Below are 16,550 nucleotides of genomic sequence, written 5' to 3' on the forward strand. Positions count from 1 at the left end.
AAAAATAAATCCATGAAATTAAAGCTGCATGGTATTATGAAAGACATAAGAGAAATGACAAAATGATATGCAACACTGCTTTTTTAACTTCTACTATCTAGATCCTTCCTCAGATTTCCAAATCCCAAACTGAAGAACATTTGGTTTTGTAGGCTTATGGCCATAAACATCACAGAATGTTACGTATTTTTATGTAGCATGAGAAAAAGAATTGAAACAAATCTCGGTCGAATCTTCATTTCCGTATCACCAGCATTCAGCACCACATACTCTAGCAGTCTGAAGCCTCATCTGCAAGTAAATCTCAATCTACAAAACCCTATGGATGGCCATTATTGACAATGAATCTGAACAAGCTAGTCAGCTTAGGGGTCAAGAGTATAACTGAGCATATTAACTTAGCTAGGAGTACTTGAAATTTCAATTTCGGTATAAGTAAACAGAAAAAAATGTAATCTCATCTAAAAATTCAAAAGTATATATATATATATATATATATATATATATTTTTTTTTTTTTAATTATTATTTAAAAAAAAAAAAAAAAAAGCTTTTTGAAGCCCATAGAATTGTGTGGTATAGACCATCAAACCTCCATATCACATACTAGATTAAAAGCTCGACAATGTCCCCCTTAATACAGCAAAGCTTTTAAATAACAATAACTTTTAAATAACATTCCAGTGGAAAAGAATAAAAGAATAACAGGAAAAACAAGAGTTATAGTCGATGACAGAGTTAAAGCTTCTCTAACTGGCACTGTAACGTTCTCTCACTCAGCTAGTTCTCAGGAAAAGTGGAAGCTCGTAACTTTCTTAGAGACTTCTAGGCCTTTATTAAATGGTTATAATGGAAAGTGTTCCTCAAGACTACAACAGACTACGTCTGCAGAAACACATTAAAGCAAAAGATATGCTCTTGGCTTTAAATGCACTTTAATCCAAATGGATGGCACAAATTTAGCTCCACCATGAATCCTCACTGAATGTCACTGCTTAAAAATAACGCAGAAAATTACTTCAAGAAATTCCTTATGAATGCTACAAAAAATGTTAAAATTAGACTACGTAAACAAACACAGAATTACCTAGCCAGAGATTCTCAAAAATAAAACTTTCACTTACCTAAGTCTGTAAGGCGTTTTGGTGACCTGCTTGCGAATCTTTCTGATGATCTGGACCTACGACGATCAGGTGATCTGCTGTAACCTCTTCTTCTCCCTGAAGACCTTGATCGCCGCAGTCGAATTGGTGACCTACTAGAGCTCCGCCTTCTTCCTCTTGACCTCGATCGCCTCTGACGAAGAGGTGTCCGACTCCTGCTCCGCAATCTCAGTGATATCCTACGATCTCTTGAATCTGATCTTCTCCTTCTTCTATCAGCAGATCTTGATCTATTTCTCTGAGATCTTCTGCGTCTGTCTCTTGATAGAGAACGCCGCCTTCTTGATGCTGACCTTGACCTACTTCTTCTTCTGTGCCTTGAACGTGACAATGAGCTGGATCGAGAACGACGATTAGATTTTGACCTTGATGCTCTTCTACGTGTTACTGATCTGGAGCGATTCCGTCTAGAACGAGAGTCTGCATCATACCTCTGGGATCTGCGCTGAGAAGACCGGGAGCGCCTGCTTCTAGATCTCCGTGAAGACTCTTTGTCTGCTGTTTTGTCAACAGATTTTGACTGACTCCTTTGGCGAGCAGTGGACCTGGAACGTCTACGTCTAGACCTCCGTGAAGACTCCTTGTCTGCTGTTTTGTCAACAGACGTGGACCTCGAGCGTCTATGTCTAGACCTCCGTGAAGACTCTTTGTCTGCTGCTTTTTCAACAGACACTGACCTGGATCGTCGGTGTCTAGACCTTCGTGAAGATTCTTCATCTGCTGCTTTGTCAACAGATGGGGATCGACTCATTTGGCGAGGAGATTTTGAGGGCCTACTTCTAGACCTTTGTGAAGACTCTCTGTCAGACATCTTTTCAGCAGATTCAGATCTAGATTTCTCACGTTCAGAAGATTCAGATCGCCTGCTTTCAGTCATAAAAGAAGAGTCCTGTCCCTCTGACTTCTCAAGAGGTATGGAAGGTGACCCCTCATGTTTATCTTCAACAGCTAAAGAGGGCTCCATATCCTCAACTTCTTCACCAGTGGTAGACCTTGACTCATGGTCATCTGATGATGTTGAATCTCTTCGCTCAGCTGTCAAGGAGGGTTCCACATCTTCTCCTTCTTCACCAGTAGTAGACCTTGACTCACGTCCATCAGGGGACGTGGAACGTCTGTGTTCAGTTGTCAAAGACAGTTCCATATCCTCTGCTTCTTCGCCAGTGGTAGACCTTGAATCTTGCTCATCAGAGGATGTGGAGTCTCTTCGTTCAGCCGTCAAGGAGGGTTCTACATCCTCTACATCTTCACCAGTGGTAGACCTCGATTCACGTTCATCTGAAGATGTGGAGTGTCTACGTTCAGCTGTCAAGGAGGGCTCTAGGTCCTCTGCTTCTTCACCAGTGGTTGACCTTGACTCACGTCCATCAGGAGACACAGAACGTCTGTGCTCAGCTGCTAAAGGCTCCAAATCCTCTACTTCTTCACCAGCAGTAGACCTTGAGTCATGTTCATCAGAAGACACGGAATCTCTACGTTCAGCAGCCAAGGAGGTCTCATGGTCCTCTTCACCAGTGGTGGACCTCGAATCATGCTCGTCAGAGGATGTGGAATCTCTTCGCTTCCCTGTCAAGGAGGGTTCCACATCCTCTACTTCTTCTCCAGCAGTAGACCTTGAATCATGTTCATCAGAAGAAATGGAGGATCTATGCTCCATTGTCAAAGGCTGTTCTGAATACTCCACCTCCTCACCAATGCTAGATCTTGACTCATGCTCATCAGGGGATGTGGAGCGCCTATGTTCAGATGTCGAAGAGGGCTCCCGATCCTCTATTTCCTCATCTATGACAGATTTCTCATCATGCCCCTCAGGGGTAATAGATCGTCTATGTTCAAAAGTAACAGAGGACTCTAGACCATCTTCCTCCATGGGAGATTTCACTTCATGACTCTCATGATATGGGGACGTGGAATGTATACATTCAGATGTCAAAGGTGGCTCTAGATCACCAGTTTCTTCACCAGGAACAAATTTCACACTGTTGCCATCAGGGGATGTGGAGCATCCCCTTTCAGGCATTAAAGGCATTGCATCATCCATTTTTTCAACAGGGGTGGATTTCAAGTCACTTACATCTGGGGACATGGAGCCTCTATCATTTAATGTTAAAGGTTCAGGATCACCTACTTGTCCAGAAGCGAGGAATCTCAACTCCTGACTATCAGGAGATGCTGCATGTTCACTTTCAGATGTTGGAGAAAGCTCTTGAACATCTACTTTTTGAACAGTGGTGAATCTTACCTCCTGGCTCTTGAAAGACAAGTAATGGTCACGTTCAGATGTCAAAGAAGAATCCATATCTTCTGTTTTATCGCCATGAGTTGATCTTGATTCATATTCTTCACAGGACACAGCATGCTCATTCTCATATGTCAGAGAAGGTTCTTCACTCTCTACTTTATCAGCAGGGCTAGTCTGCAGCTCCTGAACTTCAGGAGACATGGCACATTCACCTTCAGACATCAGAGACAACTCCTGCACCTCTGTTTTTACAGCAGCAGTAGACTGCAGCTCCTGGTCATCAGTGGACATTGAACTTTCACTTTCAGATGTTTCAGAAGATTCCCGTATTTCCTCTTTTTCAACAGGACTGGATCTCAAATCATGACCTTCAGGAGATATGTCATATTCATTTTCAGAGAGCACAGAACACTCCTGCACTTCTGTTTTTTCAGCAAGAGGAGATGACAACTCCTGCACTCTGGGGACCACAACATATTCATTATCTGATATTGCAGAAGGCTCCTGTCTAGTTTCAGCAGAAATGGCTGTGGTATCTTGGCTCTCAGGAGATGCATCATATTCATTTTCAGACATCAAAGAATGCATTTGTACCTCTGCTTTTCCAGCAGGCAAAGTTTGTGATTCCTGGTCTCCAGAGTACACAGCACATTCACTGTCAGGTACTACAGAAAGTTCCTGCATCTCTACCTTCTCAGGAGAGCTAGTTCTCAACTCCCGGCACTTCCAGGATACAGCATATTCGTTTTCAGATGTTAAAGCAGGCTCTTGCACTTCAGTCTTTTCAAATGCAGGTGACAGCAACTCCTGGTTCTCAGAAGACACTGAACATCTTTCTTTGGAAATCAGATAAACTTCTTGTACCTCTGCTTTATCAGAGGTTGATGTCAACTCTGGACCAGAAAAGCCCACTGTGTTTTCATTTCCAGGCATCTGTGAAGGATCCCCTACATCAACTTTCTTGAAAGTAGTGAGCGTCAACTCATGATCATCAGAAGAAACAGAATGTCTCCTTTCTACTACCAGAGGCTGTTCCTCCTGCACCTCTATTTCTCTGCCGGAGGGGGATCTCAATTGATGTTCATCAGGGGATATAATGCATTTCTGTTCAGAATAAGAAGATGACTTCTGCCCTTCTACATTTTCAGTTTGAGTAGCTCTCAATTCATGACTATCAGGCAATATGGAAAGCCCTCCTTCAGTTGTCAGACAAGGATCTGTGGCCTCACATTTTTCAGCAGATGTGCTTACCAATTCCACAGTATCTACACCTTTCGTTTTCTCAAAGTAACTGTATTTTGACACATGGCCACGGTGGCACAAAGGAATTCCACTTGTAGACAAAGCTGATTCTGTAACCTCTATTTTTTCAGCAGGTAGATGTCCTAATTCATGCATTTCAGAATTCTCAAAGCAGCCAACTCCAAGTACTTGTGAAGATGCTGAACCGTCTAAATCTTTCTCAATAGATGAACTGGACTCATGAGCCTCAGAAGACTTGCAGCTTTGTCCTACAGTAGTTTGAAAAACTTCCTGTATTTTTGCAGAAGATGAAGTTGAAATGTGGTCAACTGTGATCTCAACAGGACCACACTCAGATGCCAGGGAAGCACTGGGAGCATTTAATTTTCCAACAGGTGACTGTAAGGGCGTACCTTCAGATATCAATGGGACCTCCCCTGTTTGTGTACCAAAGCTGGATCCCAATTCATGTCTGTCAGGAGTCCTGAAGCATACATTATCAGAAGCCAGAGAAGGCAACTCCATCTGGCCCTGTGCAACTGGTAAGGAGACGGACTCATGGACATCAAGGAACTCAGAGCTTGTTACTTCAGGAGCTAAAAAAGGTTTTTGAACTTCTGCTGTTTCAAAAGACTCAGTGCTGTCAGCCAACTCAGAAGATCCACTTTGAGGCACTTGCAAAAACTTCTGGGGCTCTGCATTTTCAGCAGGGATGTGCCTCAATTCACAACCATCAGAAAGTACACTTTCAGACATCAGTGAAAATCCTTGAATCGCCATGTTTCCCGAGGACGTGGAAGTTGACTTGTAATCATCAGCAGATACAGAGCACCCACTCTCATTTGTCAGAAGAGGTTCTGCACCCTCTGTTTCTTTGAAAGACGTAGATCTTGACTCATCTTGATGGGATGTGGAAAGATGAAATTCTGTTACCGAAGTTGTCTCTGCATCTCTCTTTTCAATCGACGAGGACACTGAACTGGATGCTGAGAACGTAAGTTCAGTAAGTGATGAAGATTCCAGAGGTACAGTTTTTTCTGCTGGCACAGATCCTAAGTCAGAGTCATAAAGAGTGGCTGATCCATTTTCAGAAGTCACAGAAACCTGTGTTTTTTCCACAGGTATGGAACACTGTTCTTGATCATTTGAAGTTTTGGAGCTATCAAGTTCAGGTATCACTGTAGGCTGTGGACCATCCATTTTTTCAACAGATAAGCTTGTCTCAAGACTCTCAACAGTTTTGGAAAATCCACTTTCAGATGGTGGTGGCAGCTCTGGGCCATTTATTCCTTCAAGAGACAAAGCTACTGACATGGGACCATTAGAGGATTTGGAGGAGCTGATTTCACTTGTGACAGGTTCAGAACCATCTACCTTCTCTTGTTCAGAAGAATCCGCATGTTTTTTACCGCACTTTGCTGAGGCTAACTTACTTGCTCTTTTTTCTACAGATTTTGACCTCGATTTGAAACTGTCAGAGGATTTTGAACGCTTCCGCTTGGATTTCTTCGAAGAGTCTTTGCGTTTTTTTTCTACAGACCTAGACCTAGACTTGTAACGTTCAGAGGACTTTGAGCGACGACGCTTAGATTTTCGTGAAGACTCCTTCTTTTTTTCCACTGACTTGGATCTAGATTTATAACCGTCAGATGACTTTGAGCGCTGACGTTTTGATTTCCGTGATGATTGTTTTCGATCTCTTTTTTCTACTGATCTGGACCTAGACTTGTAATGGTCAGAGGACTTGGAGCGCCGACGTTTAGATCTCCGCAGAGATGCCTTCCGACCCCTCTTCTCTACAGACCTAGACCTAGATTTTGAACGATCAGAGGAACCAGACCCTCTATGTCTGAACCTCCATGAATATTCTTTGCCCCCTCTCTTTTCTGATGACCTGGATCTAGACTTAGAATGGTCAGACGACCTGGAACGTCTGCGCCGGGATCTCCAAGAGGACAATCTGCTCCCTCTCTTTTCTACTGATGGCGATTTAGACCTGTAACGGTCAGAAGACCTGGAACGTCTGCGTCCAGACCGTCGGGTCTTTTCCACTGACCTGGACTTGGATCGGTAGTGATCAGATGATCTGGAACGTCTGCGTCCAGACCTTCGGGTCTTTTCCACTGACCTGGACTTAGACCTGTAGCGATCAGATGACCTGGAACGCCTGCGCCCAGACCTTCGGGTCTTTTCCACCGACCTGGACTTAGATCTGTAGCGATCAGAAGATCTGGAACGTCCACGCCTGGACCTTCGGGAGGACAGTCTGCTCCCTCTCTTTTCTGCTGATCTGGACTTAGATCTGTAACGATCAGAAGACCTGGAACGTCTGCGCCTGGACCTTCGGGAAGACAACCTGCTTTCTCTCTTTTCCACAGATCTGGATTTAGACCTGTAGCGGTCAGATGACCTGGAACGTCTGCGTCTGGACCTTCTGGTCTTTTCCACTGATCTGGACTTAGACCGGTAGCGGTCAGATGACCTGGAACGTCTGCGTCTGGACCTTCGGGAAGACACTCTTCTGTCTCTCTTCTCCACAGACCGGGATCTAGATTTGGAATGCTTTTTTCTGGAATCTGAATAGTTTCTGCTCCTAGATCGTGCTCTCTTAGAGGTCAAACGCCTGGAAGTAGAACGTGACCTTGACTTTTTTTTCCGCTTCCTAGACCTGGACTGAGACTTAGACCGACTCCTTTTCTGTTTCTTTGAATCATGTTTACTTTTTTCACTGCTTCTATGGCTGCTCTTTTCAATAACTTTCTCAAGTCTCATTAAAGTCTCCCTCATTCGTGCTGCCACGTCAGGTTGCACATCCGATGTTTCTGAATCTCTTGTCTCAGATGCCTCTTCTGCAGCCACTTCTTTGTCAGCCTCTACTTGTGGAATTGCTTCCAACTGGCTTGCCTCTTCCACAAGTACTGGAACTACTTCTGTAACAGTCTCTGGTGCTGGAGCAGCTTCCAAATCTTTCGTGTCTGCCTCTGCCTCCTCAACTGCTTCTGCAACTTTCATCTCTACAACAGTCTCAGAAATATGAGTCATTTCCAAACCTTCCGTTTCTGCTACGCAACTTGGAGGACCTTCTAAGTGTTTTGCATCCCTGATTATTTCAGACTCAGGAGTCCCTGTTGAATCTTTCACATTTGCAGCATGCGAAGAACTAAAAATTGTTTCTGCAGGTACTCCAGATTTTGTTGCAATCTCCCTATCACTTAGTGCTATGAAAGGCTCCAATGGTAGTGCTTGCTCTGAATCATTCTTTTCAGCAACCATCTCACATTCCAGAGCCAGACTGGAAATGCGCACATCCTCTTTTTGTTGACACTGCTGCCCTTCTGAATACTGTACTTCTGCAGAAACTTCATGTGCCAGCATTGTCCCCAGATCTTGTGTGTCCTCTGGTCTTGGAACTGCTTCAGATTTCATTTCAGCAGCACCCCAGATTTCTGCAGCTTCTTCTGTACTTTTCCATTCTGCAGTAGGTTTGGCTTCTAAAACTGTTTGTGCATGTTCTTGTGTTCCAGTGCTCAAATATTGTGGAACAGATTCTATATGTTGTTTTGTCATACTGAATGCTTCTGAAGCATCCGCTAAAACATTGATCTCTGCCACTTTTCCATACTTTTGGGAAGTTTCCAAACCTTGGATGTCCACGTATACTTCAGGTTCTTTGACTGTTTCAGAACCTTTCCCTTCTGCTGCTGCAGATTTTTCCATGCTTTCCAACCTCACTTCTCCAGCTTCTGATGCTGGCTCCAAATATTTTGCTTTCATTCCTTTCTCAATTCCTGAAGATTCTTCCAAACCTTTTACATCAATCACAGGTGAAAACTCAATTTTTTCTCTGTCTGCCTTCCTTGTAACTGTACCAGATTCCTGAGTTATCGTATCTGTCAAAATCTCAGACTGCAAAGTTTCTTTCAAGTTTCTCACTTCCATCACTGTTTCTTCCACTCTTTGGCAAGACTCTAATGCTGCTTTTGAATTGCCTACTACTTGGTCCTGCAAAGGACCTAAAGTAGTTTTAGAATGCTCTACTACTTTGACAACCCTAGATTCTGCTTCAATTTTGTTTGGCTCACTTCCAGTCTCATACTCTATAGTTGTTCCCAACTCCTCCAAGCATACAGGTTTTGAATTTGTATCTGAAGTTTTCACTGTCACTGTTTGCACAGGTTCTAGCACTGTTTCTCTGCTCCTTACTTTTGCTTTGTTCAGATCTTCCACATCAGATATCACTGTTGTTCCCCAGTCTTGTATTTGTGTCTTTGTTTCAGACCCCACAGCCATTTCCAAATTTTTCATCCCTGTTAAGCATGCAGTTTTTGAACCTGTTTCTGTACCTCTTGCCTCTGCAACTGCCTTAACTTCTGCCAAGTTGTCTAAACCTCTCACTGCTGCAATGGTGGAACTTCTAGCTACTTCAAAATCCTTTTTTTCCCCTGGAAACACAGTTTGTGAGGTTGCCTCCAACCCTCTCATACCTGTCCCGATCTCAGACTGAGAGACTATACAACTCTCTGTTTTGCTTGCAAAAAAAGGTACTGCAACTGTTTCCAGGTGTGCTGTTTCTCTCTTTGCTTCCATACTGCCACTAGAAGGTTCTTCTGAAGCTTTCATGCTTTCCATTTGCAAAGAAAGTGAAGTTGCTCTTTTCATGTCTTCTTTCTGCAAAGACTGGGGAGTTGCTTCCAAACCACTCAAAACATTACTGTTTTCCAATTGCAGAGCAACAGGAACTGTCTGGGGAATAAGGGTCTGGACAACAGGTTCTGATGTTCTTTGTAAACCTTTTGCCTCTGCAACAACATTCGCGTCTGTCCAGCTTTGCATTTCTTTTGAGAATGTACGCTGCAGTAACACTTCTGAAGTATTCAACGCTGTTGCAGAATCAGAAGTTTCTCTCACAACCATGACTGCTTCTGAAGTTTTTGGCTTTATCACAGGTTGCAGAACTTCTTCCAAAGGTCTCACATTTCCCATGGGCAGAGAGACTCTAACCGGTTCAATATCCTTCACCTCAACGGACCCTGGTGCCAGGGGTGTTTTGGCACTTTCAATTTGCACCTGACTTACAGCAGTCACTGCAGGTACTTTAAAAGAATGTTCCAAAGCTGCATCTGGGTCCACTTCTTTATTTTTCACATCTCCCATCATAACTACAGATTCTGAGGCTGCCTTCAAGATACCTGAACTCTCCATGGAGCTGCACTGTGTCACTCTCAAATTATCAGACACAACCGGTAATTCAGTTGCTCCTGGAATTCTTACTTCTCCCATGGCCATAGACATGTCAGTTACCTTCACAGTATTCAGATCTGCAGGTTTAGGAATTGTTGTCACATCACTTGTCAAACATATTGATTCTGAAGTTGTTTCTAACTCTTTAGTGCCTCCCAGTGCCATAGTCTTCAGAGATGCTTCTGAATATGCCAATACCTCCGTGGTATTAGATGCTAAACTTGTATCCAAGGTTTTTACTTCTGAAGGTAAAGCTAACTTCTGAAGTTCAGACGTACTGGCAACTCCAGATGGGATGCTAGTTGAAGCAACACTTCCAGTAATAAAAAAATCACCCTTTTCGCTCACATTGACAGCTACAGGATAAATATTTTCATGAGATTGTTTTATTTGTTCTTCTCTAGTGCAAATTTCAGTTTGAGTCATACTAGCATTTTGTTGAATAATAAATTGGCTGCCTTCTAAATTAAACTGAGGACCCGTTGCACATAAAGTCCCCTTTTCACTTTCTAGATTTTCCACACATGGCTGAGAATCAGTTATCAATTGAGAAGCAAGTCCTAAAGCTTGTCTATCAAGTTCTACATTTGCCTGTAAGGACAGTCCTTCTGGCTGTATATGGACAGCCAGATTAGCATCTCCAAATCCCCCATGCTGCACGCTCAGTGTGGAGCTTGATTTCTCTGGAATCAAGAGAGAAGCCGGCTGTGAGTCCACATGTTCTCCACGACGTGCACTCAACTTTGACTCCTTTGGCTGCTTTTTATGTTTTTTCTCTTTCTTCCTTTTCTTCTTCTTTTTCTTCTTCTTTTTGCTTTTGTGCTTTTTGTTTTTCTTTGATTTTTTTCTAGGAATTTCATCTTCACCTTCAGCAGTAGAGCTTCTTTTAGTAGATTGAGTACTATTGCTCACAGTAGTTTTGTCTACATCTAGAAAAAAATGATATTTTCCTTATAAATATTATTAAAAGTTATTTCAGACAAGTAATCAAATACATGGAAAAGGCACAAACAAATTAGGACTTGACACCTATGCCTTCCTCACTAAACTATCATACACCAAACCAACAAACCTTCCTTCTTCTGCCCTTTTGCACTGTAAGTAAAAATAAATAAATGTGGTTTCAAAAAGTTTTCAATTCTTCAAAAAGTTTATCAGTTCTTCCTGGTGTTCCACTGGGAATACGACTCATTCCAACAAGTACTTTGATGCATCTTGACCTACATACAACACATCAATGCATTCTCCCAGAAGGTGGACGACACGTTTTTAAACTACAGTGAGCTGGAGATGAAAATAAAAATAAAAAAAAAAGAACTCCAATTTTCCATGCAAATTATCTAAGTGGCGTGCAGAAAATACGGCCAGCCAATTACCTCCTAGTTTGCTTTACAGAGTCTTACTCACTCAACTTCTGAGTAAAATACTATTACTGCATTAGAAATGACCTTAAACATATTTACTAATTAAGTTCCTCACTGACCAACAGAGTTCTTCAAATGTGTTTGATGAAACAGCACCTACTTCCTCAATTCTCAATAGGCTTTAAGAAACTGTAAATAAGAAAGAGCTTAGGCCTGACTGCAGCAGCTATGTTAGGTTCATACTCTTCTCACAATCTAGTCCCACGTTTTCATGAGAAAGATACTTCTTTCATTGGTAAATTGCCATAGACTTGAACATATAGCTAATATGTAACAAAGGCTATCTGTACATCATCTTGAGTAACTATATTTTAGTAGGCAATGCAGAGACACAAGCTTTCCAATTGTAATCTGTGATTAGAAAGAATGATCTTTCAAGTAAATAATACAAAGCATTCAAAAATTGTTGGCAACTGCATTTAACCAATATGGCTAAGATCCCATAAACACATCCTAGGTAGCTTTAAGCACTCATACGTTAAAAAAAAAAAAATAATCACAGGTTATTTTTTTTTTTTCTTAGATATTTCCAACAACATTGCTGAGAATGCATTTGAAGATTATAATGAAAGACTTAAATGAACTGCACAGTACTTTCAGATAATCCCTGCTGACTAAAAGCAACATTAACTGCAGGAACCTTAGATTAAGTTTATCAACTTCAAGATGAATATATCTCATTTACTACCATGTTAGCTTGCCTCACTCTTTTTCAGCACAGCAACAAAAACACAAATAAAACAGATACCAACATAAGCACTACTTGTATAACATAGCTCTGTAACAATACTGAAAATGTTCAAGGTAAACAAACCACTATGCACATAAAGAAAGAAATAATGTCAAAAGGTTGAAAATAACATCTTTGAAACACACGATTTCTGTCACTATTCTCTACGCTGCCACTTACAAAATCAGTCTGGAACTATACTTACCAAGTACAAAGAAACCCCCCATGTTTTAAATTCAAAAACAAACAAAAAAAAACCCACAAGTGCAATAATTACACATTCATCTCAGTGACTGTCTTGATTTGGAGATTTTAAAGAAAAGACTAATCACATCAAAAGGGATACTCAAATGCATACATCAGTAAATTACTGGGTTTATTATTCAAAAAAGTTGCAACTGCTACATAACTTTTTCTTAACGTTCAGAATACTGCTATTTGAGTACCTACAGCTTAAAGATAAGCACCTTATCCATTTTAAAACAAGCACCTTACTCTGACTGAACATTTAATCAATTACACAGTTCTGAATTCTAATAAATCACTTTTAAAAATAATCTCACATACTGATGGAAAATAAAACAACAAACAGTCCTTCTATCCACATCAATACCAGCTTTCTTAGTAAGAACTGCACATCAAGACCCCAAGGCAGATACATTTAAAGCAAAGCATAAAATCACAGTGTACCAAAAAAAAAAAAAAAAAAATTTTTTCTCTATATATTTTTTCTAGGTGTCATTACTTTTTGTTATTATTGCAAGGGACAGAAAACTAACATTTTTACACTAAGTAACGCTTTCATAAATTAACTTTTTTTCTCTTGTTCATTTTTTTCAGTTATGTATCTCTCTGCCCATTTGTGGTTATAAGTCACAGTAGAGGAAAAAAAAATACTTAACAAACATTACAATAAACACACAACTTGCCAGATGAAGCTCAGTGAGAGAAGCAGCATTGAAAAGTACTTTTTTGTCTCTGTAAAAATGATTTAAGAACTACGACAGCCTTCTTAACAAGAATGTATTTGCCAAATGTGTTTTCATTTACCTGATTTGCTCTGCAGTTCTGTATCAAGGGCTCCAGAGAGCACTTCCTCTATTTTCTGCACTATCTGATCATTCTGACGACTCCCAGCACCAGCAACAGTGTCATCTGAAGGGTTGGCTTGCTCAGCTGGGACTGTGTCACCATTGGGCTGGCCTTCTACCTTTCCACTAACCAAAAAAAATATCAACATAATACAAGCAGTTTTGAGCCTTTTTCGACCTTTAAATTCACATACATTTATAACACTGAGCCCTTCAATGTAACCTCCTGAAGATGCCACACTTTTAATGAAACATCTCCTTTTTAATTAACTTTCAACAGAACACCTTGTAACAACTCAGTACAAGGCACAAGAGAGCAAAATGTGTCCTCTAATGAGTAAGCCGCCATGCTTTACGTTGGAAGTTATACATGCCCATCAACTCCCAAAGCAAAGTAAGCACTCATCACCCAATCTTTTCTAGCACATTTTGCTTGCTTTCCGAGATAAGGCTGTGAAAAACAACGGGGTGAAGTTAAAACGAATAAGAACAGCAAGACAAACCAAACAAACCACACTCATCCTTTCCCCTCCATCCACAGACGTGAGGCCAGCACGGAAATCCCATCCGTGAAAATAAAAAAAGATACTGCATGCCCGCTCGCCCGCCCTTACGCCCCCCGGCTGCTTTCGCTGAAGGCGTTTGCAAGGCCGCAACCCCCCAAAGTCAGCCACGTCGCAGCTTAATATAAGCCGTGCGAGCCCCAGGCCCGGACCGTCTCACGCCGTCCCGAGGCGGAGCCCGCGCACGGTTCAGCCCTCCCTCCTTCCCCTCCTTCCTCCCGCGCCCTAGGCCCAGGCGCGATAGCGGCCCAGGCCGCTCCTCTTCCCCCGCCGCGGCTCGTTACCCGCCGTGCTGCTGCTGCTGCTCTTCCTGGATCTCCCGGAATTTGTTAACCACGAAAGAGCGAAAGATCTGCTCGATATTAGTCGCCATGACAGCGTTAACAGCGTTAGCGCGCCGGCCCCCCCCGCGCCGCTCCTTCCTGCCGAGAAGCGAGGCCTCCGCTATCCCACAATGCACCGCGGCAGAGAGCGGACGAGAGCCCCTGCTGACGTACTCGCTGCGAGCCCTCACGCTATTGGCTACCCTCACGGCGAGACGTAACGCAGAAGGGGGGGCGGGTAGCATCGGGCGCCCGTAGTGTCGCTCTAGCACTCAGCGAAAGCCATAGAGCGGCAGACCTGGTTGACTTCCGGTGGGGGGGGGCGGGGGTGCTGTCTCGTGTCTTAATGAAGTCCGCCGTTCCCCCTCCCCCCGGCGGTAGCGCGCCGCCATGTTGGTGCTCTTACCCTCCCCCTCCAGCCCGCCAACAGTCCCCCCTCTCGACCCCACCGACAAACGCAGCCCCGCCGAACGGTCGCGGTCCTGCCCTGCCCTCCCCCCAACCCTCCAACGGCCTTAACGAATAAAACCGTTAACCGTCGCCACACAGAACTCCCCAACGCACATATACATGCGCACCCCCCGCCGCCCGTTGCCGGCCTCTCGTAGCCCGCGAACCGCAACGCCGCGCCTCGGCCGCCGGGGAGAGCGGCAAGGAGGGGGGGCGACGGAAGGCTCCGTGATGGCCGCCCTCCAGGCCCCCCTCGCGCCGCTCACACCCCCCCACCCTCCCCGCGCGCTCCCCCCGTCGCGATGGCGGTCGCCTCCGGGTGCGAAAGCCGGCCGGGCCACCGCGGAGGAGCCACTCACCTCGTCGAGGGCCCGAGCGGCGGCGGCGTTGGGGCCATGGTGGGCTGAGGCGTGTGGCTGTGCGTGCCGGCGGGCTCGGGGCCCGTGGGGGTGGGTGGGAGCGATGCCATTGGTCTCCATGGAGCGGGGCCAAGCCCCGCGCCTCCGCCGCCCCGCGTGTAGCGCGCAGGCAGCGCCTAGCAGGGGGGCCTGCCCGCGCACGAGTACTGCATCACAGGGCCCGGCGCCGCGCTGCCCTCACTCAGCGAACGGCTCCATGCGAAAGGCGCCCTCCCCCGCTGCCGCCGGGCCGGGCAGCTCGGCTGTGACACGCACATGTGCTCCGGGGGCTGGCGGCGGGGCCGGGCGGGCGCCCCGCGGGATGGGGGAGAAGGAACAAAGAAAGAGAGAGGAATGAATGCCCCCTTCGCCGCGAATACGGTGCGCCTGAAAGCTGTGACTCTTCTGCGGTGTTTTGCTGGAGTCCAGATGTTGTGGGGGTGCCCTCCTGTCGCTTCCAAAGCAATTCTCGTGTATACATGTGTATGAATATTACTTTGCCATTCTCAGTCCTGGAAGACCCTCCACCATTTCAGTCCCCATAGGTTTTCTTCTCATTCCCTGAAGGGTTTAGTTTATCTAAAATATATATTTTTTTTAAACCTTCAAAACTTAGAGGAAACTCTTAATTGTTGCTTGGGTTTCTACTTGCAACATCAACCTCCAATTTAATGTGGTTTAATAATAAGACCCTTTAATAGCAGCATTGTTTTTTACTATGTATTACTGGGAAGTGGCCTGTTTTGATATGAACTTAGTAAAAATTATAGGCTTAGTATTGGGATCAATTTGCTTACTTGTACGTCAAGTTATAACACAAAGCAGTTATATTTAAGAGGCATTTTTACAACTAATGGTACCTGTAATGCCATGCCAATGTTAATAGAGTTTAGATATTATTAATATTTCTGATACGCAATAAGCTAGAGTGAAAGTGCTTCACTTGATCTGTTTCATACATGTAGTTTTTCCTTATGTGAATGGTCTTTAGGAATTGAGCCCTTCTCAACTAAGTTAATTCATTCAAAGTAGATTAACTTCAGGAATAGCCCCATCAGAGTAGGCCTCTGTCAACAAGAGAAGAGCACAACAAAAAAAAGGGATTTTAACAAGTGCTGCATCTTTCACTCTGGCTGCCTAAAAGTGAACAGAAAACAGTTAACTAGAAAAGTCACTGTTGGTAGAAAGGAATATCCACAGCCCCACAGGAAAGTAATTCTTCCTTTTTTTAATTTTTATTTTTTAATTTTTTTTAATTTGCTGATAAATAAGAAAAACATCCTCAGTTATACACCTTTACTCAGGTGCTGATTTGTCTTCTGATGAATTAAGTGAAGCCTTATTTGGATCTTGCCACACCAGGGTGGTGTTCCTGGTACATTTTGCATTCAGTTTGAAAGCCAAGTGTTACCACTTCACTCACAGCAGTTCTGAAGCTGTCAGTGCTACTCTACCAGTATCTCTTTGCATTCCTTTTGGAAGCAAGAACCAAAGTTGAGCTGAAACATGAACACAGTCTTTATTAAACCTGTAGTTCATAAACTAGTTCCAAAGAACAAGGTTTTCATACAAATTCTCGGGGGAGAACAAATGTAAGGATCAAATCTGTTTTCCTTAATGTGTTGTTGCAGTTTTATGATAAATTATTGTCTAAAAGCTGCCCAGTGCTCTTTGGTTTCATTAA

The 16,550-nt window shown here is 43.6% G+C and overlaps 1 protein-coding gene across 6 annotated transcripts in view; it reads right to left on the reverse strand.

Moving 5' to 3' along the window:
* Positions 1-15,057, reverse strand: part of SON (SON DNA and RNA binding protein) — a 38,151-nt gene extending 23,094 nt beyond the window's left edge. For 2 of the 6 annotated variants that reach the window (XM_052673847.1, XM_052673848.1), the window contains exons 1-3: positions 13,980-14,161; positions 13,092-13,258; positions 1,124-10,816 (exon numbers count right to left, since the gene is read on the reverse strand). In XM_052673847.1, coding sequence (XP_052529807.1) covers positions 1,124-10,816; positions 13,092-13,258; positions 13,980-14,068 — 9,949 coding nt within the window. In that variant the 5' untranslated portion in view covers positions 14,069-14,161. Of the gene's footprint in view, positions 1-1,123; positions 10,817-13,091; positions 13,259-13,979; positions 14,164-14,827 lie in introns of those variants that run through there. The other 4 variants (XM_052673849.1, XM_052673850.1, XM_052673851.1 and 1 more) reach the window with 4 other exon arrangements.
* Between the last annotated feature and the right edge of the window lie 1,493 nt (positions 15,058-16,550).

The sequence above is a fragment of the Tympanuchus pallidicinctus genome, unplaced genomic scaffold (assembly GCF_026119805.1).
Source record: "Tympanuchus pallidicinctus isolate F22 unplaced genomic scaffold, pur_lepc_1.0 scaffold14, whole genome shotgun sequence".
Classification (NCBI taxonomy): Eukaryota; Metazoa; Chordata; class Aves; order Galliformes; family Phasianidae; genus Tympanuchus; species Tympanuchus pallidicinctus.